Source organism: Notamacropus eugenii, chromosome 1 (genome assembly GCF_028372415.1).
Source record: "Notamacropus eugenii isolate mMacEug1 chromosome 1, mMacEug1.pri_v2, whole genome shotgun sequence".
Classification (NCBI taxonomy): Eukaryota; Metazoa; Chordata; class Mammalia; order Diprotodontia; family Macropodidae; genus Notamacropus; species Notamacropus eugenii.
In genome coordinates this window covers 53,937,100-53,960,000 of record NC_092872.1, presented here as the reverse complement: position 1 = coordinate 53,960,000, position 22,901 = coordinate 53,937,100, and the positions used below count along the sequence as shown (strand labels likewise).

Sequence of the window (22,901 nt, the reverse complement as noted above, 5' to 3'; positions counted from 1 at the left end):
CAGTACTAGATGTGTGGGATGCCTTAGGGTACATGAGTTCCCTAATCGTATGTCTGACTCATTACCTTTGTACTCTAAGTTTATGTCCACCCTTTTCATGAACATTGTATTTATGGGAAAATGTGCCCTAGATGTGTGTGTGGGGGGAGGAGAATGACATTTTTTAGGCACTGTTTTTCTATGCCATAGTTGTTTTGATTTAGTTGCATTTATTAATAGAGGGGACCTCCTTTTAAACCATGAGTGTGTATACACATACACATTTATGCATATTTGCTAGGACTGCAATGACAAAAATGAAACAGGTCCTCCCTCAAGAAATTTACACTCTAATACGATATATATGTGTATATATGTGTGCGTATACACATAGATACATATATACACATAGATACATACATATATACATATACATATATATATATATATATATATATATATATATATATACACATGCATACTTGTGGATTGATTCTCACAACAATCCTGTGAGTCATTTTACAGAAGAGGAAACAAGCTCTGGGAGTTTGGGATCTGTCCATGGTCACATAGCTAGTCAGGATTGCCAAGGGGACTTGAAACCAGGTCTTCTTGACTTTAGCGTCCAGTGCTCTAGCATGGAGATGTGAAAAGAGTCTATAATAGCCTTTGAATAAAAATCTCTTTAGAAAGGCAGACCACGAGAACTAGTTCATGGCTTATCCTACCTCTCCCCATCAGGGGTGGGGAACTTGTGGTCTTTGGGTTTGGCCTTTTGACCAAGTCCAAGTTTTACAGAACAAATTCTTTTATTAAGGGGATTTCTTCTATGAAATTTGGATTCAGTCAAAGGGCAGCACCTGAGGACCTAAAGGGCAACATGTGGCCTTGAGGCCCAAGATTCCCCACCCCTGCCCCATCCCATAAGATGCCTTTGAAAGCCCACATCAATTCAATTCAACATTTTAAAATGCCTACTAAATGCATGAAACTGGCCTATGCTTTGGCCATATCAAAACAAAATGAAACAGTCTCTGTCCTTGTTCTCAGAAAGCTTTAATTTCATGGGGGCAGATGGGGTGGGGGAGGGGAACAGAAGGGCAAATATCCAAAATAATAATGACATCAAGGCAGAGGGGAAGTTCAAGCAAAATGTTGAGAAAGTTGACGAAGAGATCTCCTTTTTGAGGAGGTGGGCCTGAAAGGAGGGGGAGCCATCATGACATGATGTCTTCCAGGAAGCCTTCCCGAACTGATCTAGTGAAGTGACAATTTCTCCCAACTCAGTGAGCCTCTTATCTAAATACATTTCAATTCACCTATTGTCCTAATAATGCACTTTGCCTTGTAAATATTTCATCTTTGTTCAAGATTTAATTCTTAGTGTATTATTTAGGTTTTTGTAGTTCATTTATATTGAAAGAGACCACTTTTTAAATCTTTGCATTCCCCTCCCTCTTCCACTGTGTAGGCATCCCTACCAATTAGCACAATACACTTTGCCAGAAGGAAGTCCTTAATGAGGTCTATAAAATTACTAGTCAGACTACTAAGATCAAGGCCAGGCTGTGCCACTGACTCAAGGTGTGACCTAAGGCAAATCACTGATCCTTAGTTAACTCATCTGTATAATGGGGAGATTAGTTGCCTCCTGCCTGCTTCACAAGAAAGTTCTGAAAAATAATGAGGCCAATGCTTTGAACACAGAAGGTTGGTGCTATGGAAGTATAAACTGTTATTACTCTTACTCAAGGTTATTCCCTGCATTAGCCCCTTTTTGGTAAAGGCAGCTCACCAGAGAACGCAAAAATTCCTTTTAAAGTTTTCATTTACATATTTTTTTGTTATTGAAACATTTCTATTTAAAGAAACAGCTTTGCCACTTTGTAGCTTTGTGACTTTGGGCAAATCACACTTGCACTACTATCTACCTCAAGAATTGTAGTAAAGAATATACTTTGCAAACCACAAAGTGTTAAATAAATCAGAGCTATTTGTAATATTTAGAAGTCCAAACCATGGATTCAACTCACTAATTTATTATAAGCCTTATTGTTTTAAAGCCTAAGGGTAAAGCTTGCAGCCTAGATAACATTAATAATAATAAATATTTGTCATATTCTAAAAGTCACAGGGGGCAACAGTCCCAAGGCAGATGAGATGAGCCTCACTGCATACCCTGCTCTCCTCTTCATCTTATGCCTGGCCTATTGAAATACCTTCCTGGTTGGTCTCCCTGTCTTTCTCCACTCCAATCCATCCTCCAGTTCACTCAGCAGCCAAAATGATCTTCCTTAAAGGTCTGACCACATCAATGTCCTCTGACCCCTCTCCCTCCATTCAAACTCCACTGGCTCCTTATTATTTCCCGCAACAAATATAAAATTAACTGTTTGGCTTTTAAAGTCTTTAACAACCTGGCCCGTTCCCACATTTCCAGTCATCTTACACTTTACTTTCTTTCCCACCCAATCTCCTTGCTACTGACAGAACCTCCATCTCCCTAATTTGCATATTTTCACGGGCTGTTCTATGTGCCTGGAATTCTCTCCTTCCCTATCCCTCCTGGTTTCCTTCAAGTCTCATCTTCTGCATGCAGGAAGTCTTTCCTGATCCCTTTTTATGCCAGTGCCTTCCCTCTGAGATTACCTCCAATATACCCTGTGAATATCTTGTATATAGTTGCTTGAATGTTGTTCCCCGCTAGAATGTGACCTCTGTCAACTTTCAGAGTTCAGTCTAAGAAAAACAACAGAATTAGGTGTCAAATCAGGCAGCATGCATTCACCCATGCATGGGAGTCAGTTTGGAAATAAGTTCACTTTGGGGTCAAGCTGCATAGTTTATATATTCTTCCAACAGGGGCTGATGTCACTAACAATTTTCACCTCTGAAGAGGAAAAAAAAAAAATATATATATATATATATATATATATATATATATATACATATATATAGTCTTGGACTATCTAGACCAAAATCTAGACCAAAGAATCTGTTCCCACCCAAAATGCAATAGAGCACAATAGGCTTCCTTTAGATTAAATTATTTGCTAGTTTGGGTGACGGCTGTCAATGCATATCATTATCAGTAATGTCCTACTAAAGAAAACTGAACCTAAAGCCAGGACTTTGGAAGAAGGGAGAGGGGGTGGGGAGAAGCTCTAAATTGACAAGATATTGGTTATTAATAATCATTTTTCACACCTCCCAGAGAGAAGGGAATTTTTTGCCTCTCTTTGTACACTCCAGCACTTGGCATGGTAACTGACTGGTAGTAAGTGTTTAATAAATGCTTGTTGACTAAATTCCACTTCTCGCTATCTTGACTAGAGCCCTAGAGCTGTGGTTACTGGTTGGCTGGTTGTTGTTCTTCCTTCTCTAAGAGGACCAAAATGACATCACTATGTAGAGTCAAGTTACAGTGTGTCTAACTGTAGCTGTTCAAACCAATAGGAGCTCGGGAATGTTCTACCACAGGCTGGGCACAAACAGTCCATGTGAACACTTGGGATGGTAAATTTGCACATTTTTTCTTTCTTTTGAGCTGTTTCAATTCTGCTTTGCTCATGGAGCACAGCACCTCCTCTGATGAGGGCACACCATGCTGAGTGGTCCTGTGCCAATGTCTTCCATATCACACAGTCAATTCCAAAGTTCTTAAGAGAGATCTTGAGAGTATCTTTGTATAGTTTCTTCTGACCACTATGTGAACACTTGCGCTGTGTGACTTCTCCATGAAATAATCTTTTTGGCAAACTGTGTTTTGCATTCGAATGGCCAGTCCATTGGAGTTTCCCTCTCTGAAGTAGCATTTGAATGTTTGGTAGTTTGGTTCCAAAAAGGACCTCAGTGTTTGGTATTTTATGCTGCCTAGTGATCTCTAGAAACTTCCTAAAATAATTCAAATGGAAGTGACTCAGTTTCCTGGCATGGCACTGGTATACCATCCAGGTTTCATTGGCATACAACAAAGAGGTCAGCATAACGGCTGTGTTAAAATTTGATTGACCCTAGAAGTTCATCCTTATTGTATGTCAACATGACAGCATGCTTGCCTGGGTTCTGGATAATGAACAGTGCTCTCCTGCTTTCCCAGTTACCAATGGAGAGAAACAAGGCTGTATGCTTGCTCCCCTGCTTTTTAGCATGATGTTTTCAGCCATGTTGTCAAATGCCTTCAATGGGCATGAACACAGCAGCATCAAGGTCAGCTACCCTGAGCTGTGACACACAATGGAAAAGAATAGCTGTTAGGAGACTCCAATTCTACTTCTGCCACTAAAGCAAGGTATGACCCCAGGCAAATCATTTCCTTTTTCTAGACCTCATCTTCTTAGTGGGACTGGTCTACAGGATTTCTAAGGTTCTAGTGCTTTTTATGTTTGCTGCCGTTCTTTGTATCTCGGTAAGCTTAGCACAATGCCTTGACACCGCAGGTGCTTAATTAAGCAATTAACTTGATTCGACTTGATTTGACTCCAAGGTTCCTGCCAACTGAAAAGTTCTAATATGAAGCACATCGCACTGGCCAGGCCTTAAATCCTTGCTTCTGCCATTCCCACCATCTGGAATTCTACGTTTTCCCCCAAAGCCTCATTTCAAGATTTCCTTCCTGGACCAATCGGACCTGCCTCGGGTTCTCCCCAGGACTGACCAGATTGATGCCAACCTTATCACAGTTAAGGAGGGTGTCCACCTGGTTTAAAATGTGGTCACTTCCGCTGATGCTCCACCTTAATCCTAGTGCTTTCCGAACTCCGTTGATTATTTCCAATTTATCCTGTATGTTTCTTCTTGTTGGTGCACAGGTGAGTGCACGTTGTCTCCCGCAACAGTCTAGGAGGTCCCGGAGAACAAGGGACCGTTTTCTACCTTTCTTTGTATCCTCTCACCCTAGCGCGTGGAACATAGTAGGCGCTCACTATGCGGAAAGATTGATGGTTATTTATTCCTTCCTATTCCATCTTCCTCCTTCAAACCCGAGCTTCTCACAATGAAGGCTCCCCGGGTCTCCCGCCTCATACTGGGAGTTACCTGGGGCAGAGGTGGTGCCCTCCCCCAGCAGACTGAGGCCTCTCTCAGAACGGGGACTGAGTCTCTGTACCCCAGGAACTCCCCAAAATTAAGGAATGGAGCCACCCTTAACCTTTGGTTCGCAGAAGAATTCTTCCTATCTCGTCAGCTTCTAGTTACTTTTCTCCAAAGCTCACAAGCAGATACCGGAAGTCCCGCCGACCGTAACTTCTCAGAGCGCTGATTGGCCAAGTCACGCACGCGGTTTCTGATAGGACGGCTGCAAACGACTACAATTCCCAGTGAGCAATGCACCTCGCTCTTCCCCGGTGCTTCTCGAGAGAAGGAGATTTGACGGTCTGATGGGAACTGTAGTTTTCCCGGAGGGGAGGGCGTCTTCCTACGTCGAGGGCCATCCTTCTCCCGGCGGTCGCAGTGGGAAGCTTGTGCAAGAAAAAAAAAAACCCTACCGCCGCAAGTTTCTGGTTGGTCGCCTCGCCGGAGTGGGTGAAGAAAGGGAGGAGCGCACCAAGTAGGCTGGGCGGGCTCGGGCGGGTTGTGATGGAAGGCTCAGTGGGCCAATGGCTCGTGGAGGGTGGGTGGCGAGCGACCAATCGGGGCTTGTAGAAGGCGGAGCCTGGGGCCTGTGGGCGAGACGGGGCTGAGGAGGGGGGCGGGGCGGCGGGTCTCTGTGGCAGTGGGTGCTGGAAGCTGTGGCGGCCCTGCAGCAGCCTCATCGCCGCGTTTGAACCGGCTGCTAAGCCGGCCTGGAAACGCTCCGCGCAGCCTTCCCCGGGCACTCGGTCCTGTCCGGCCACCTCTCGGCGGGACCCCCCCACCTCTCCGGCCACCCCGCTGTGAGGGGGCGGCCCCCACCCACTCAGCCCGCGTTCGGCCCCGGGCTCGCGTTGGGGCGGCGGCCGCCCGGGGAGGGAAGGAAGCCGGTGCGGGCCTGAGACAAGGTGGCGACATCGGCAGTGGGTCGGGCCGGGCCGGGCCGTGCCTCGGGCATCTCCTGAGAAGGAGCAGGTGCGTGTCGGTCGGGGCAGCCTTCCAGCGCCCGCAGCCGCGGGTCCGCCTAGGGGAAAAGGACTGGGGACCCCCCCCCCATCCTGACGCTCCCCCCATCCCTCGGGCTCCTTCCGCGCCCTGGGAACCTCGGGCTCGAGGGGCGCGGGGCTCTGGGGGCAGGGACCCACGACCCCCTCACCCACGGCGGGAGGAAGGGAAGCGCAGAGGTGGGGTGGGGACGAACAATGAGCTGGGGGTGGGGGACACAGCTGCGGGAAGGTGGGCATGAATTTAAATTATTTACTTTATCGATCGGGGAGACCAAATCCTAGCAGATCCCGGGTCTTTGTATTTGGGGACCTCCTCCCCCCCAAAAAAGGCTAAGGAGAGACCTGCGCCTGGGGGAAGAGTGTAAAGAGGGTGGATGGGACCTGCCTGGTAATGGTATGGATTATGTCTTCCCAGATGCTCTAGACTGTTTTTGTTCTGTGTACAGGTATTTTATGTATGTGTGTACACGCACACGCTGTCCTCTTTGAATCATTTCAGGGACAATCCCTTTTTAAGGAGGAGAGGGAGCGGTGAAAGTGAAAACCTGAAATACAGGCTAATAAATTGGACTGCTGTTTTTTGCCCTTCTTGTGGTCACCCTTACCTCCCTCTCCTTCACCCTGCTTAGCAAAGACGACTCCCAGGCCATATGTTGGGTTTGGTGGTTGGGCACAGATATATTTGTGGTGCTCCATAAAGGATATCAATAACTTAGTTGGCATCTTCTTTTATGTCAGGATGGAGCAGTGTTTTTGCCAGGAAGATCTATGATGGAAGGTGAACAGGACCCAGAGTTCCTTTTGAGAGGGTGAATCTTTCCTGTACTTTCACCCTCCCTCTTCAACAACAACCACCCCCTTAGGGGATCGTCTCCGAGATTGGAAGCTGGAACCTGTGCTCTTGTGTCAGTGTGGCTGCATGTTTAGTATGCAGATCCTGCCTCTTTGCTAATGAGAGGGAGAATGGGGACCCAGGGCAGCCCTGTGAAGAGCTATGATTATCTTCTCAAATTCCTGCTGGTAGGAGACAGCGATGTTGGAAAGGGAGAAATCCTGGAGAGCCTTCAAGATGGAGCATCTGAATCCCCCTACGCCTACAGCAATGGTAAGGACTTGGGGAAGAGGGAGGATTAGTCAAACTGCACTGCAGTAATAATTAGGGAGTATAAAAGCCTAAGATAAATTTAGTTTGTGCTCAGGTTACAGCTCCAGATCTTCACTATTTGTATACGTTTAAACTACTCGATCTTGGCTTAGATTTTTGTTTTGTAGCCATCCAGGAAGCTGCTTCACCTATCAGGGACTAGAATTAGCTCTTCTTCCTGAGTTTTGTTTTTTTTAAACCCTTTCTTTTCTAAGGATCAGTTCAAAAGTAAATTCTAATCCAAATTATGTGTCTTGACTCAGTTCTTAAGCACCAGGCTTGGTACACAATAGGTGTTTAATGTATATTAAATTTAATTACAACCTTGTCTTCATCACAGACACTATGTATCTGTATCCCACAATAGACTTTCAATTCAGGAAAATTACTTTTAATTTTAGTGCTGTCTACTCCAAATATGCTAGCAAGAGGTATAAGCAGAGAATCAGTTAAACCATTTGATTCCTTCTGTGTACCAACTAACATATAGGGTGTTCCAAAAGACTTTGGGACACGTTGTATAATCAGTCCTCTAAAAGTGGGTTCCATCTGAAGCTATTATGGCTTTTCTTTTGTACATTAATGCAAGCTTAACCATCTACCTCCTGTGAAATCAAGCTTTATAATGGAAACTGTGGCAGACCATTTACTGTAGTTTTGAAGACTGTAATTAAGAGCTGACAATTGGTTCTGCCTTTTTCCTTCATCCCTTCACAGTAGTTAAAATGTAACACTCTCAAGAAGGGTGTGGGATCTATGGCAATTTGCAATCTGTTCCCATCTTTTATCATTTTAAAGTAAGGTCCCAAGCCTTGTTGAGAGGTTGAATACAGCTAGAGCCTAGAGAAACTGTATTCTTGAAAATAATATTTTGAGTTCCTTTCAAGTATTCAGTAATATGAGGTCTAGATTTTGCTCTAAATGTTCCTTTTGCAGCAGAAGGTGGATTTTAAAGTCCCCTATTAAACACCTCCACTGAACTGTCCAGTGGACTTGTAGATTCTATAAAGGTAGGCAGAAGGGACTTAAGGAAAAAAGGACAGTGGTTAGAAGGATGTGAAAGGGGTATGAGTGTGTCAGGTAGAATTTCATCTTGTGTCCGTCATCTGATGGTGGCCCAGGTTCTATGGTAGCCCTATTGTCGTCCATTAGTTAGGGTCATGTGACATGGTTGTGGCAGGGTGCAGGTCTAGTAGTCAGCATATTGTAGTTGGGTGTGTTTTTGGTACATGTGACAGATGGATACAGGCAGACCGTTCCCACCAGGTGTGAAAATACTTAGTGTTCAGGAAATCAGCCTGCTGTGCCTTGAGTAAAAATGCTTCCTCTCTTGGTATTTTTAGCCTCTTTTTTTTTTAAACAAGATTTCAGGGCTAGGAAATGTTTGAAATGAAATGTGCTCTGGTGGAAAGAACATAGAATTTGAAATTAGAGGACGTGGGTTATAATTTTGACTTTACTGAATTTGGGCAAATTACTTAATGTCTTGTGACTACAGTTTCCCTATTTATAAAATGAGGAGTTCTGACTAGGTGTTCCAAGTCCCTTCTAGCCCAGAATTTAACGAATGAATAAATTCAATAATTCAATCACTACTTGTCCTCCCTCTTAATATAAGTATTTAAAAATAACTCACTGAAACCCAGTTAATATCCTCAGTGAAACCCAGAATAACCAGTAACACCTGGAATGGGTACATTATCCCAGTGACTCTGCAATTATGTTGATTTAACTTAGAAGTCAGTATTGAATCTTTCCAAATGCAGGTTTTTTGTGTGTTCTAAAAATACTGTTTTATTGAAAAAATTTTTACTTTTTCCAATCTTCCTTTTTTCTTATTTTGTTTCTTAAGGGTCGGTGGTTTGTTTTTTGTTGGGTTTTTTTTGTCAGTCTCTTAGGAACATTTATAGCATTGACTATTTGCTAATTTGTGGGCCTTCAAATAACAGGTTATATTGCTGCTTCTTCATTTCTAAAATTTTAATAGTCATCATGGTTTGGGGAATTGACTGTCCTGGAACTAAATATCCCTCTTCCAGCTATGGGTTCAATGGGTACTAAGGCAACAGATTTCCTCTGAAGAGCCTAAGCTGGAGGAAACACTTTGGAGGATCAGAAAGGGAATAATTTTTTTTTCTGTTTAATCAGTCTAAGTTTTTTGTTTTTTCGGTGGGAGGAAAAAGTGTTAGGACTACTGAGAAGTTCCTCACGAAGCTTAGGAGAGTCTCGATTAGGATCCTTAGTCCATGATATTAGCTGCTGATTAATTAAAATGTAAATTTATGATATGCTCTTCATGTTCAAAGGTGATGCTACTGATTCAGACAGTAAGATTTATCCTTTGAGTGTTTTTTTCCAGTAGTGGCCTATGAAGTGAATGATTTTTTCATTTGTAAGACAGGTGCCCAAAGTTATGGGTTTTCTTTCTGGCCATGGAATGGAGATAATAGAATTTTAGCATTGTTGGAAACCTAAGAGCTCACACAATCCAACCTGAGCATGTATCTTCCCTGCAACATATTGTTTTTCTATGTAATTTATTCTTTTAGGAATAAGACCCTCAATCTTAACTTCATTGGCACAATGCTGTAGCCATAGAGCTAACTAGATCTGACAGAATTTAAGATCTCTAGCTAATAAGTTTTTTTCAACCCCTTGAATCATTCAGCCTTCCTCATTTGTCTTATTTTGTTTACGTTGTAAGCCTAATTACCACACTTCCTATAAAACCCTAAACTGAAATGTGGAAAGGATCTTGTGTAAAATTTACAGCTCTGCCCAAAGTAATAGTAAGGAAAAAAAAAGTCAGTGTTTTCAATATTTTCCAACAGGAAAGTTGCCTATATTGGAAAAGGTAAAAAGATCCTGCAGTGTTGCAATGAATTACAGGCAGCATATGCCGTTTTTAACGTTAGTCTATGTGTTGGCTTATAGCAGAAAAGACAGATATAAAATGTAATGGACAGATCTACTTTGGGCTCCACTGAGCTGAGTTAAGACATATAGTTTGGTACTGCTATTGCTACTGATTAAACAGTTCTTTGGAAAAATAGAAGACCGAGGTTAGCTGTATTCCAGTATTTATAAGGATGTCTGCTTTGTGTTTTTTGTTTTGTTTTGTTTTTTAATCTTTTAGCTCTCTGTCTGGAAGCATGGGAACTGTATAATTCTCAGGGTTCCACCCAAGATGACTGTCTGCTTTTGAGGGAGTTGTACCTTACTGATGTGAATATAGGCCACACCTTTTCTTCAAATTAGACTTGTAGAAAACCTGAGAGCCACTTACAATTGATATTTTTATGTGTATGTGTAGTCTTTCAAAGAGATTCTGTGTAGAGGTATAGTCTGTATTAAGGCATGGCCTATATTTGGATCAATATGGTATTTTCTAGGATGCTTTCTTATTTCTTTGAGGAGATCCTTGTTTAAATTGTTTTCTCTCCTTCATCCATTGGCTGAAAAACTTGAGTGGGGTGAGAGTTTGTTCAGTATTATGCTGTATTTCTTTTCCCCCATCAGTTGAAGAGAGTTCCTATGTTGTAGTGGTAAAATTATCTGATACAAACAGTATGGACCTTTAGCAGTCACTTAAATCTCTCCAAGTTTCAGTTTTATTATGTGTAAAATGTAATAATGCATGTGATAGAGTCACAACAGGATTGTTCTGAGGTTGAAATGAAATAATATATGTATTTGTATTTGTATGATTTTTAAACCTTAAAGTGTTATACTGGGGATCCTAAAAGTCTTAGTGCTATATTAAGCTATTAAAACTTCACATCAGTAGTATTAAACTGTTAAAAGTTCAATACTGCACTGAGACTTTTGGGACACCATATAAATGCCAACTCTATTATTATTATAAGTTTATGAACTAAATATCTCTCAATTTGAGACTTTTACGTATCTTTATAGCATATCATAGTGTGTTGTATTGTCTTAGGAGAAATTATGAAGTCATAGAAAATTCTGGAGAAAAGAACCTGAAGTTCCTTCCAGAGAATATCCAACTTCAAAGCTTTATTCTATGCCCTTGAACACCTGTTATTTCTTCAGTATTGCCATAATGGCCTCCGTGCAGCCATCCTGCTATCAGAACAGTTAAGAGTGAGCAGGGCAAGAAAGTGCAGAATACGTTTCTAGGTTTCTTCGGTTAGTGTGTAAACATATACTGTGCCCTCCCACCCAGGGAGCAAAAGGCAACCAGGAAGGTTCTTGACTTCTCTGAAAGGTGTGGCAAACACTCAGTTAAGTGCTGCTCTTTGAAACCAGCCCTTCTTCTTTTATTGAAGTCAGATAACTTTATAAATTGAACCTTGTCTAGCTTGTTCATTCAGACAGGTTGACATGCAAGCATGTTTTGATCTCTCCTGCTTCACAAATGCATGAGTCACTTTGATCATCCTTTTTAGAACCTGAAGCCATGACAGTGCAAATGGGATCTGATATCTAGGTAAGGCTGGAGCATAAAGTTTTTCATGGGAACTTCCTATAAAATGATATAGTAGAATGAAACTAAGGGAGCCAGCTCTGCCCAAATACCCTCAACAGAATAGAATTATTATTCATTCCAGTACTCTATCACTACACACACACATACCCCAAAAGAAAGAAGAAGAAAAGAAAAAAAAATTGAAAACTTCCTTGGTGTAGTTTCTGCCCATGGAACCAGCCTGCTCCAAAGTCCCAGAGCCTACCTTGTCACCTCTAGTCCTGGTGCTGAAAGGAGGTTCAGTGTCCAGGGTCACAAACTGTTAGTATCTGAGGTGAGATTCAAACTCCATTGCACCAGCTCACTGCCTGTATCTCCACCCTACCAGTCTGGGTCACAAGGAATCTCTGGCTCCAGTCCTACTCCAGAGCCTGAATTCCTGGAAATCTCTTGTCCAGACTTCTGTAGCTGTTCCATGTTATACTTTAATCACAGAGGTTTACCTCTTCTGTTACTTCATTACTTCTGTCACTACAATCATGCCTCCAACACTGCTTCTGTGGCCTTTGGCGAATCACTTAATTTCCTTGAGCCTCAGTTATTTCAACAATAAAAATCAGGGGGATGGACTGTTAAGCTTCTCATCTTCTTTCTAGTCCTAATCCTGTGATATATTAGATTAGTTATTAGATACATTAAAGGAATGAATATAAAGAAGCATTGGAAGATCTATATGAACTGATGCAGAGGGAAGTAAGCAGAGCCAAGAAAACAATAGGTGAACTTAAGCGTAAATGGAAAGAACAGCTACACACCAAAAAAATAAAAAGTAAATGTAACAAGATTATAAAGCTCTAACAGGACTCAAATAAGGAGATAGGAAAGGATACACCCAGTTGAGAGGCCCACAGTTGTTATACATTGAACATGTTTTCAGATTTGTTTTTCAATGTATTGGTCAATATGCTGATTTTTTTTTTCCTCTAAAAAATACCATTACATGGGATAGCTTTCCGGGAGGGGAAAGGTTACTTGAGATAAAGAAGATGATATAAAAATTGTTTATTGATAATTCTTGATTATTAATAAAAGCTACTACTGTCAATAAAGTTATTAATAAAACTTATTTTAAAAACATTAAAGGAATCAGGGGATAAGACTAATTCAGGTAAAAACCAACTGTGAAAAAACAGTGAAATTGTAAAGTGATTCATCTAAACATCAGTGGAAGTAGCAAATAATGTTAAGCAAAGATCAGTAGAGTTTTACAAATTGAAGGATAAGTATAAGATGTGATAGAACTTAAAAAGCAACTAATACATGTAATAATAGCAGCTCACATATAGCATTTTAAGGTTTACACAAGGTACTTTACATATATTATGCTGGATAAAATAACATTTAGAAGATGAAGAAGATTAAACAAATTTATCATGACCTGAGATGACAAAAAAGCTAAACACTAGGAGCTAATTGGCAGAAATTTTGCCAAGTAGGACTAGATGAGGTAAACACAAGTAGAGAGCGTATGCATTCAGTTCTGTAATGGAACAGATGAGTTGTGAGAAATCACCAAACTATGCAAAATTGTGTAATAAAGGTGCAGAATTTACGGGAGAAATGGAGTTAAGGGTACAATACTCAAAATCATCAATGATACCTCAGAAGATAGGAACCTAATGAAAACAGTAGCACAGTTTTATACATATTAAATGGTTAAGAATACTTAATAAATATTACAATAAATAGTGGTGGTGTCCACAGGCCAACCAGAGTCTTGAGTCGCCATTCTCCTAGGGCCCAGGCTGGTAAAGTGGAATTAGCTGCCAGCCAATTCAAAGGCTTCCCCTGCCTGCCTCATGGTGGAAGAGAGCAGAGGAGTAGACTAATCCTCTTCAGACCACATCTGTTGAACCAGAAAATATATAATAAATTGCACTTTGCCTTGAAAAAAGACCCAGAGGTTGCTTGTGAAAGGGAGTGTTGAAGGGTGACATCTTATAAATTGTGAAGTAGTATAGTTTTTTCTGTGTCCCCTCCATGTTTTTTCACAGAGAAGCAAACACAAAATTTGTTATACTCAAAACATTCCCTAATATAAAAATATCTCATTGGAACAAATTCATGTTTTCATAATAAGTAATTATAGAAAAATTGACCATGTTTATCCTGATTCGCTGAGACAGTGTTAAACTGTAGAATTACAAAGAGAAAAACTCCAATTATTGAGAGGAAAATAACTTAAATTTTTAAAAAAATGCCTATGAGAATATCAAGACTCTTTAAAAACAAGGAAAAACAAGAAAAGTGGACAAAAATGTACAAAAGTCATCAAAACATAAGCCTCAGCCCCCACATTTCATGGTCTGAAGGCAAGACCATATTGTTTGAAAAGAAAGTATCCATAAATGAAGAGATCTCTACATATAATCAGTAGAGAAGGGACTTCAAATTGACTGGATAAGTTTTTAAGCAAAAGTAATATTCTTTGAGCTCAACATTAGATAATTATACTTTGATTTTTAAATAAAATCTTTAATAATTGTAATAGAAACACATTAATTTGACTTACAGAGACCACTTTGGGAGGCAGTTAAGTACAAAGGAGAGGGTCCTGTATTTGTAGTCAAGGGAACTTAGTGTATTTGAAAAGGCCAACTATGAAAACTCATAACAAAAAAGGAGTGGAGGAATAAAAAAGAGATGGTAATGCTGAGTGCAGAATCCCTGTTTATTAGAAGGGCTTTATAACTCAGAGAATTAAAAGATAAGTTTTTGTAAAATGGAAATATAACTTTCTTCATTAATTTTAATACTTTTAGATAAATTTCACTTCCTCCAAGAAATATTAAAAATAGTAAGAAATGTCAGAAAACAAATTAGATTTATGATTTTTTAACAATAAGTGGCCTGAATTATCTTATTAAAAAAGTTACATAATGGATCTTGAAATAAAGCCCATCAATCATTTGCTAACAACAATTGTTTCTAAACTTTGTTTCCAAAAAACTCATGCCTCCCCATTTTTTATAAAAACAGCACAATTATCTTATCTTGCATATCATTCAAATAAAATTTTAAAATTATTACCATTTTATACCACATAGAGCACCAGGCCTGGAGTTAGGAAGACCCAATTTCAAGTTGGGGCTCCGTCACTTAGCTGTATGACCTTAGGTGAGTCACTTAACCATGTCTGCCTCAGTTTTCTTATCTGTAAAATGAGCTGGAGGAGGAAATGGCAAACGACTCCAGTGTCTTTGCCAAGAAAACCCCAAATGGGGTTACAAAGAATTGGACACAGCCGAAAATGACTCAGCAGTAAGTTATTTTTACCATCGCTAGCTTCCCAGCCTCCTTCGTACTACTCCATCCCTTCTCCAAAAATCCCCTTCCTTATAATAAATACAGTCAAACAAAACAAATCTGCACATTGATTATATCTGAAAACTTCATCGGGGTCGCCTTCAGTTTGATATTTTCTGCCAAGAGGTGGATAGCGTGAATCATCAGACTGGTGCGTGTCCATTTCGCTGTTAATAATTCTCAAGGCTTCCACAGTTGTTCTGTTTTACAGAGTGGTAGTCATCGTATAAGTTATTCTGGTTCTACTCACCTTCCCCTGCGTCCCTTCATGCACAGCTTTCAGGTTTCTCTGAATCATCCCCTTCATCATTTCTCATCATTTTGTGAGAATCCATTACATTACATGGGAAAAGTTTTTCTTTTTAGCAACTTCCTAACTGATCAATACTCTCTTTGTTTCTAGTTTTCTGTGACAAAAAGTGCTGCTCTAAATATTTTGGCACAACTGTTTATTGATCTGTTTTTTATAATTTTTAGCTATAACTTTAAGTGTGTCAGGAGAGTTTGATTTTTGCTGCAAAGTTTTTGAAAACATCACATCACTGATTACTGCTTGTAATTTTTTTTCAAGCATTAATTGAAATCAGTATTTTACCTTCTTATGAGCTGTAGGAGAAACTCCATATCATACTTTCCTCTCTTCCTAAACTTGACCTTATTGTTAATCAGTTCAGTGTTCCGTTGTGCTCATATTTTAAAAAAATTTTTTTAAGAATTCATAGCCATCAAAAGCACGATTTTTAATATACAAAAAGAATAAAAAAATATTGCTTATGAATTGTGTCTCTGAATTTTCTGCTGCTCTTTAAGCTATCACTTTTGTATTCGCTTGTAGTATTTCTGTTCCCAGCTGATTTTCTCTTCAAAACAGTTTTAATCATAGGAGGATGTTACTTCACTTAAAATTAGAGACAATAAAATGTTTAAGACATAATTTAAAAAGTAGTTTTTATTTGTATCTCTTGTTTTCTCATTACCTGCTTTTCTCATTTTGTTACTGTCCTTTCCCCTCCCAGAAGGCCTTTCCTTATAAACAATGAATAAAGAAAACTAGGAAGAAAGAAACAAAGTTTCATAAAACTGATCAACATATCAAAAGTCTTACGTCATGTGCAGTATTCCATACCTAAGGAAATAGTCCAAAGAAAAGTAAAATGAAGATTATAAAATTAAACACAGAAATAAATAGAAGAGAAAATGAAAGAGCTTAATTTCATTTAAAGCAAGAACTTTTTAATGTCTGATAAAATTGGCAGTAATAGAAAGCTTAGTTAAAGGAGATGGCAAAATCATAAAACTACAAATGAAAACGGGACAAACAAAATTAAACTTAATCAGGGAATACTACATATAGTGATACTGGCTGAAAAAATACAAATTTTAGATAAACTGAGAACAGAAAATTCATAGTATGGAAGACCAGTCTTGGAAGAGGAAATAAGATAACTAATGAGTGAGTTATCTCACATAAAAAAAAAACCTGCCTATTTCAGGATTACAGGTGAATTCTTTCAAAACTTCTAATAAAAAGTAATCTTTAGGGTCCTCAAATTGTTTTTGAGTATAGAGAAATGTGAAAGTCTCCCATACCTTCTGGGGTGAAAATAAAATGTTCATTTTAAACCCTTAGCAAAGATATCACTAAAAAAAAAATAAGACCTATGATTTCTGTAGTATGAGGAGCTTCTGGTGTGGAAACCCCTCCCATCAGTATAGATCTTCAATTCCTTTGGGATTTATAATCTTAGAGAGTTACATTGGAGGCACCAAGAGGTTAATTGACTTACCTATGGTCACATATATGGTAGGTATGTATCTCAGGCAAGACTTGAATCCAGTTCTTTCTGATTCTAAGGCTAATTATAATTAGTTCGTTCTTCAAGATGCCATACTGACTTGTTTTATTGAGTGGAAAAATGCTAAATGCACCTTTAGCTCACAACATACAGCTGTGCATGGAAAAGTTTTCAGTGTTAGAAAAACCACCAGAATACTACAACATAAATAAAGCGGTTCAAACCAGTAGGTGCAGAAAAGGCCATTGATAAAATCCAAAATGCATTCATAGTACCAGAGCCATCATAATATTGCCATTGACAGACATTAGAAATATTCCCACTAAAAACAAGGGTGCCCATTTTTATCATTTCTATTTGACATTGTGTTAGAAATTTTAGCAGTTGTAAGATGGAAAGGAGATGGCATAAGAATTAATCTGCAGTTTCATGATACAGAATTAAATCATAAATAACATTCTTATTTGCTAGCAATAAAGATCAAAAGAGCTTTATAAAAAAGCCTCATTTATGATAGTAAAAGACATCAAATGTTTGTGAATTAATCAGCTTATAAATACATGTGACCTGTGTAAAGTCATCCATAAAATCATAGTGACTGAAACAAACGAAGACATAAATAATTGCAGAGCCATTTATTCATGAATAATGAAAACTGGTGGAGACAAAGCATGTTTAATTAGTTATATTGATATTTCACTGTTTATCATTTTGAAACTTTTTTATTTTTTTAAAAAATTATTTATTTTTATATTTCAACATTCATTTCCACAAGATTTTGAGTTCCAGATTTTCTCTCCATCTCTCCCCTCCCCCATCCCAAGACACCATACATTCTGATTACCCCTCCCCCCTATCTGCCCTCCTTTCTATCACACCCCTCCCTTCCCTTATTCCCATCTCCTCTATTTTCTTGTAGGGCAAGATAGATTTCTATACCTCATTACCTGTATTTCGTATTTCCCCAGTTGCATGTAAAAACAATTTTTAACGTTCTTTTTAAAACTTTGAGTTCCAACTTCTCTCCCTCCCTCCCCACCCATCCTCACTGAGAAGGCAAGCAATTCAATATAGGTTATATACATGTGTAGTTACGCAAAAGACTTCCATAAAAGTCATGTTGTGAAAGACTTAACTGTATTTCCCTCCATCCTATCCTGCCCCCTATTTATTCTATTCTCTTTTGACCTTGTCCTTCCCCAAAAGTGTTTACTTCTAATTACCCCCTCCTCCTATTTGCCCTCCCATCTATCATCCCAACTCACACCCCACTTATCCCCTTCTCCCCTACTTTCCTGTAGCGTAAAATAGGTTTTCATACCAAATTGAGTGTGCATGCTATTCCTTCCCTAAGCCAAATGATGAGAGTAAGTTTCACCTTTTCCCCTGTCACCTCCCCCCATTTCCCCTCTATTGAAAAAGCTTTTTCTTGCCTCTTTTATGAGAGATAATTTGCCTCATTCCATTTCTCCCTTTCTCTTCCCAATATATTCCTCTCTCACCCCTTGATTTTATTTTTTTAGGTATCATCCCTTCCTATTCAACTCACCCTGTGCCCTAATCCCTCCAACTACCCAAGTACTGAGAAAAGTTTCAGGAGTTGCAAATGTTATCTTTCCATGTAGGAATGTAAACAGTTCAACTTTAGTAAGTCCCTTATGACTTCTCTTTGCTGTTTACCTTTTCATGCTTCTCTTCATTCTTGTGTTTGAAAGTCAAATTTTCTTTTCAGCTCTGGTCTTTTCATCAAGAATGCTTGAAAGTCCTCTATTTCATTGAATGACCATTTTTTCCCCTGAAGTATTGTACTCAGTTTTGTTGGGTAGATGATTCTTGGTTTTAATCTTAGCTCTTTTGAGTTGTGGAATATCATATTCTAAGCCCTTTGATCCTTTAATGTAGAAGCTGCTAGATCTTCTGTTATCTTGATTGTATTTCCGCAATACTGATATTGTTTCTTTTTTTTAATTTGTTTTCAATGTTCTACAATCACTTCCATATATCTTAGATTTTTTCCCTCCCTCTCCCCCTCCCCCACCTCCCTGCTCCGTCCCTGAGATGGCATACAGTTTTATATAGCTTCTACACATACATTCCTATTAAATACATTTTCACCTTAGTTGTATTGAATAGAAAAATTAATGGGAGAAATCATGAAACAGACCAAAACATAATACAAAAGAAAATGATCTGCTTCATTCTGCAATCGAATGCCATAGTTCTTTCCCTGGATGTGGAAGACATTTTGCCTTGAGACCATTGGGAATTATTTAAATCCTTGCATTGCAATGAAGTACTAAGTCTACCAGAAAAATTCCTCACACACTGTGGTTGTTACTGTGTACAAAGTTCTCCTGGTTCTGCCCCTTTCACTCAGCATCATTTCATATAAGTCTTTCCAGACCTCTCTGAAGTCTTCCTGTTCATCATTTCTTATAGCACAATAGTATTCCATTACATTCATATACCACAATTTATTCAGCCATTCCCCAATTGATGGGCATCCCCTTGATTTCCAGTTTTTGGCCACCACAAAGAGAACTGCTATAAATATTTTTGTATATATGGGACCCTTGCCCATTTTTATGATCTCTTGGGGATATAGTCCTAGAAGCAGTGTTGCTGAGTCAAAGGGTATGCACATTTTTGTAGCCCTTTGGGCATAGTTCTAAATTGCTCTCCAGAATGGTTGGATCAGCTCACAGCCCCACCAGCAATGAATTAGTGTTCTTACTCTCCCACATCTTCTTCAACATTTATCATCTTCCTGTTTTGTCCTGTTAGCCAGTCTGATAGGTGTGTTGAATTGTTTCTTTCTGGCTGATTGCAATATTTTCTCCTTTACTTGGGAACTCTGGAATTTGGTTACATATTCTTAGGAGTTTCTCTTTTTTGAATCTCTTTCAGAAGGTGATCAGTGAATTCTTTCAACATTTATTTTGCCTTCTGGTTCTAGAATATCAGGGCAGTTTTCCTTGATAATTTCATGAAAGGTGATGTCCAGGCTCTTTTTTTGACCATAGCTTTCAGATAGTCCCATAATTTTTAAATTGTCTCTCCTGTATCTATTTTCCAGGTCAGTTGTTTTTCCAGGGAGATATTTCACATTGTCTGCTGTTTTTTCATTTCTTTGGTTTTGTTTTATAATTTCTTGATTTTTCATAAAGCCATTCGCTTTCATCAGCTGCATTCTAATCTTTAAGGAATCATTTACTTCAGTGAGCTCTTGGATCTCCTTTTCCATCTGGCCAGTTCTGCTTTTTAGGGCATTCTTCTCTTCATTGACTTTTTGGATCTCTTTTGTCATTTGGGTTAGTCTTTATTTAAAGTGTTTTTTCATTCAGCATTTTTTTGGGTCTCCTTTAGCAAGCAGTTGACTCGTTAGTTTGAGATCTGATATGACTAGACCACCTCCTTTTGCATTTTTTTATTGATTCCCTCGTTTTCCTTGAGCTTTTGTTCTAGATGAATTTTGTTATTTTTTCTAACTCTATAAAATAATTTTTTGATAGTTTGGTATGGCACTGAATAAATAGATTAATTTAGGTAGAATTGTCATTTTTATTATATTGACTTGGTCTACTCATGAACAATTAATATTTTTCTAGTTGTTCAGATCTGACTTTATTTGTGTGAAAAGTGCTTTATATTTGTATTCTTATAGTTCCTGGGTTTGTCTTGGCAGGTAAACTCCCAAATATTTTGTATTGTATATGGTTATTTTTAATGCAATTTCTCTATCTCTTGCTGCTGGACTTTGTTAGTAATATATAAAAATGCTAGTGATCTATGTGGGGTTATTTTCTATCCTGCAACTTTGCTGAAGTTAATTTTTTAGTTGATTTTCTCAGTATAACATCGTCTGCAAAGAGTGATAATTTTGTTTCCTCATTGCCTATTGTAATTCCTTTAATTTCTTTTTCTTATTTTTGCAATAGCTAACATTTCTAGTACAATGTTAAATAATAGAGGTGATAATGGGCATCCTTGCTTCACCCCTGATATTGTATTGGGAAGGCTTCTAGCTTATCCCCATTACAGATAATGTTTGTTGATGATTTTACGTGAATATTACTTATCATTTTAAGGTAAGCTTCATTACTTCTATACTTTCTAGTGTTTTTAATAGAAATGGGTGCTGCATTTTGTCAAAGGTTTTCTCTGCACCTATTGAGAATTTACCATCATTCCTAAGTACTTGATGTCAGTGAATCAGTAATCTTTATTTTATTGTTTGTTTCTTTTTAAAAAATTTTTATTTAGTATTTTGTTTTCTTGCAGTTACATGTAAAAAATATTTTTTAACATTTGTTTTTAAAACTTCTGTTTCCAAATTCTCTCCCTTCTTCCTCTCCCTGCTGTATTGAGAAGGCAATTTGATATAGGTTACATATGTGTAGTCATGCAAAACATTTCCATAATAGTCTTGTTGTCAGGAAGAGTAGTTCAAATGTGATCTCAGACACTGAGCAGCAGAGTGACTCTGAGCAAGTCAAATAACCTCTATTTGCCTCAGTTTCCTCATCTGTTAAACGAAGATAACGTCTACCTCTCAGGACTGTTGAAAGGATCAAATGAGATAATAATTGTAAAGTGCTTATTAGCACAGTTCCTAGCACATAGCATAAGTGCTATGTTAGCTACTGATGATGACGACTAAGAAAGAGTCTGCTTTTCTTTCTTCTTGACCAGAGTACTAGATGGCTTTCTTCCACTCAGACTCTGGGTTGGGTTAAAACATAGGAATCTCACTTGTTAAAGAAGAATACTTTACCTCCAAGATTCCTTCTAAAACCTATAGTGAGGTTGGAGGGTAGGAAAGGAAAAAATTGTGTCCTGAAGCAGTGCCTGGCACATAGTAAATTATTGATAAATGCTTGTTTGTTTGCTTGTTTTTCATTGCTTAAGCATTCTCCTCTGGACAGAGTTGGGTGTTTAAGGACAAATTCTAATTTTTACAAACAGTGTTGATCAGATGTTTTGATTCTCAAGTATTTATGTAGCAGATATGGTACTTTTACTGATTGCTCTAATATGATTAGTTCATAGCTATTGAATTTGTAAAGAGTTCTACAGTTGTCCAGAAACCATGTTACCTGCTTTTATTTTGCTTAGATTTTTTCATTGCCTCAATCATTGAATGTCCTTTGTTGGGGCAGTTGACTTCAAGGTACATTAATGACAATGTTCCTTGGTTTCTTAATCTTTAAAACTAGAATTATGGAAGCAAGGAAAATAAATACCAGTTCACATGCCCAAAGCCAAGAAGAAATAGGGGCTCTCTCCTTTTTTCTCTTGTGGGAATTAATGTCTGTGAGAGAACTGATTGGCTCTAACAAGACATTTCTCCCCTCTTAGCTTATTGAGTTGGTAATCAGTAGAAGTTTAGGTGGGTAAAGCAGTAGGAAGATGACTACATTTACTGTTGTGAACAAGGTTCGGGAAGATTTTGTGGTGTAAATAGAACTTTTGTTGCCTGACGATGTTTAAGAATGTGAGGACAAATAATGGTACACTGACTGAACCTTACCTACAGCAATTGTGGAAATTCTGTAGAATATTAAAATTGATCTTCATTTTGTTTTTCTTTTCCTGAACCAACTCATCTCTTTGAAGAAGTCTTTCTCATTAAATTGTGTTTGGTACTGATCGCTCTTCATAGCCATAATTCATTGTGCATCCTTTCTCATAATGTAATTTCATTGTGGTTTTTATTTGGGTTTGTTCTGTTTTTCTTCCACTAGTTTATAAACTCAGTAAGGACCAAGATGGGGTCTTTTTCCTTGATTCTAGTCCAAACAAGGTTTAAGCATACTGAATACCCACTTAAGTGTTCATCATTGACTGACCTTTTGCTATAGACTAGGGCTGTTTATGCTTAGTAAACAGTTTAGAGTTGTAAAGAAGTATAATGATCTTGTTTTCTTTGGTATTTGTAACTCAGAAGATAGTCTTCTAAGAGCTATTTTTTAGCTTAACAATGCTGACTGCTGATTTCTTACTTTCGATCTATCTTTGATAATTCTTATAAAGAAACAATATAGTCTATTAGCCAATAATATGTTGACCCTTGCTTTGCAATGCCTTTCCTCCCATAGCCAGCACCT

The 22,901-nt window shown here is 38.6% G+C and overlaps 1 protein-coding gene across 1 annotated transcript in view; it reads left to right on the top strand.

Annotated features, from left to right (window-relative positions):
* The first annotated feature begins 5,647 nt into the window (after positions 1 to 5,647).
* RAB40C (RAB40C, member RAS oncogene family) overlaps positions 5,648 to 22,901 on the top strand; it is an 80,694-nt gene continuing 63,440 nt past the window's right edge. Inside the window, exons 1-2 of the mRNA XM_072601608.1 lie at positions 5,648 to 6,024; positions 6,795 to 7,161. Coding sequence (XP_072457709.1) covers positions 7,008 to 7,161 — 154 coding nt within the window. The 5' untranslated portion in view covers positions 5,648 to 6,024; positions 6,795 to 7,007. The remainder of the gene's footprint in view (positions 6,025 to 6,794; positions 7,162 to 22,901) is intronic.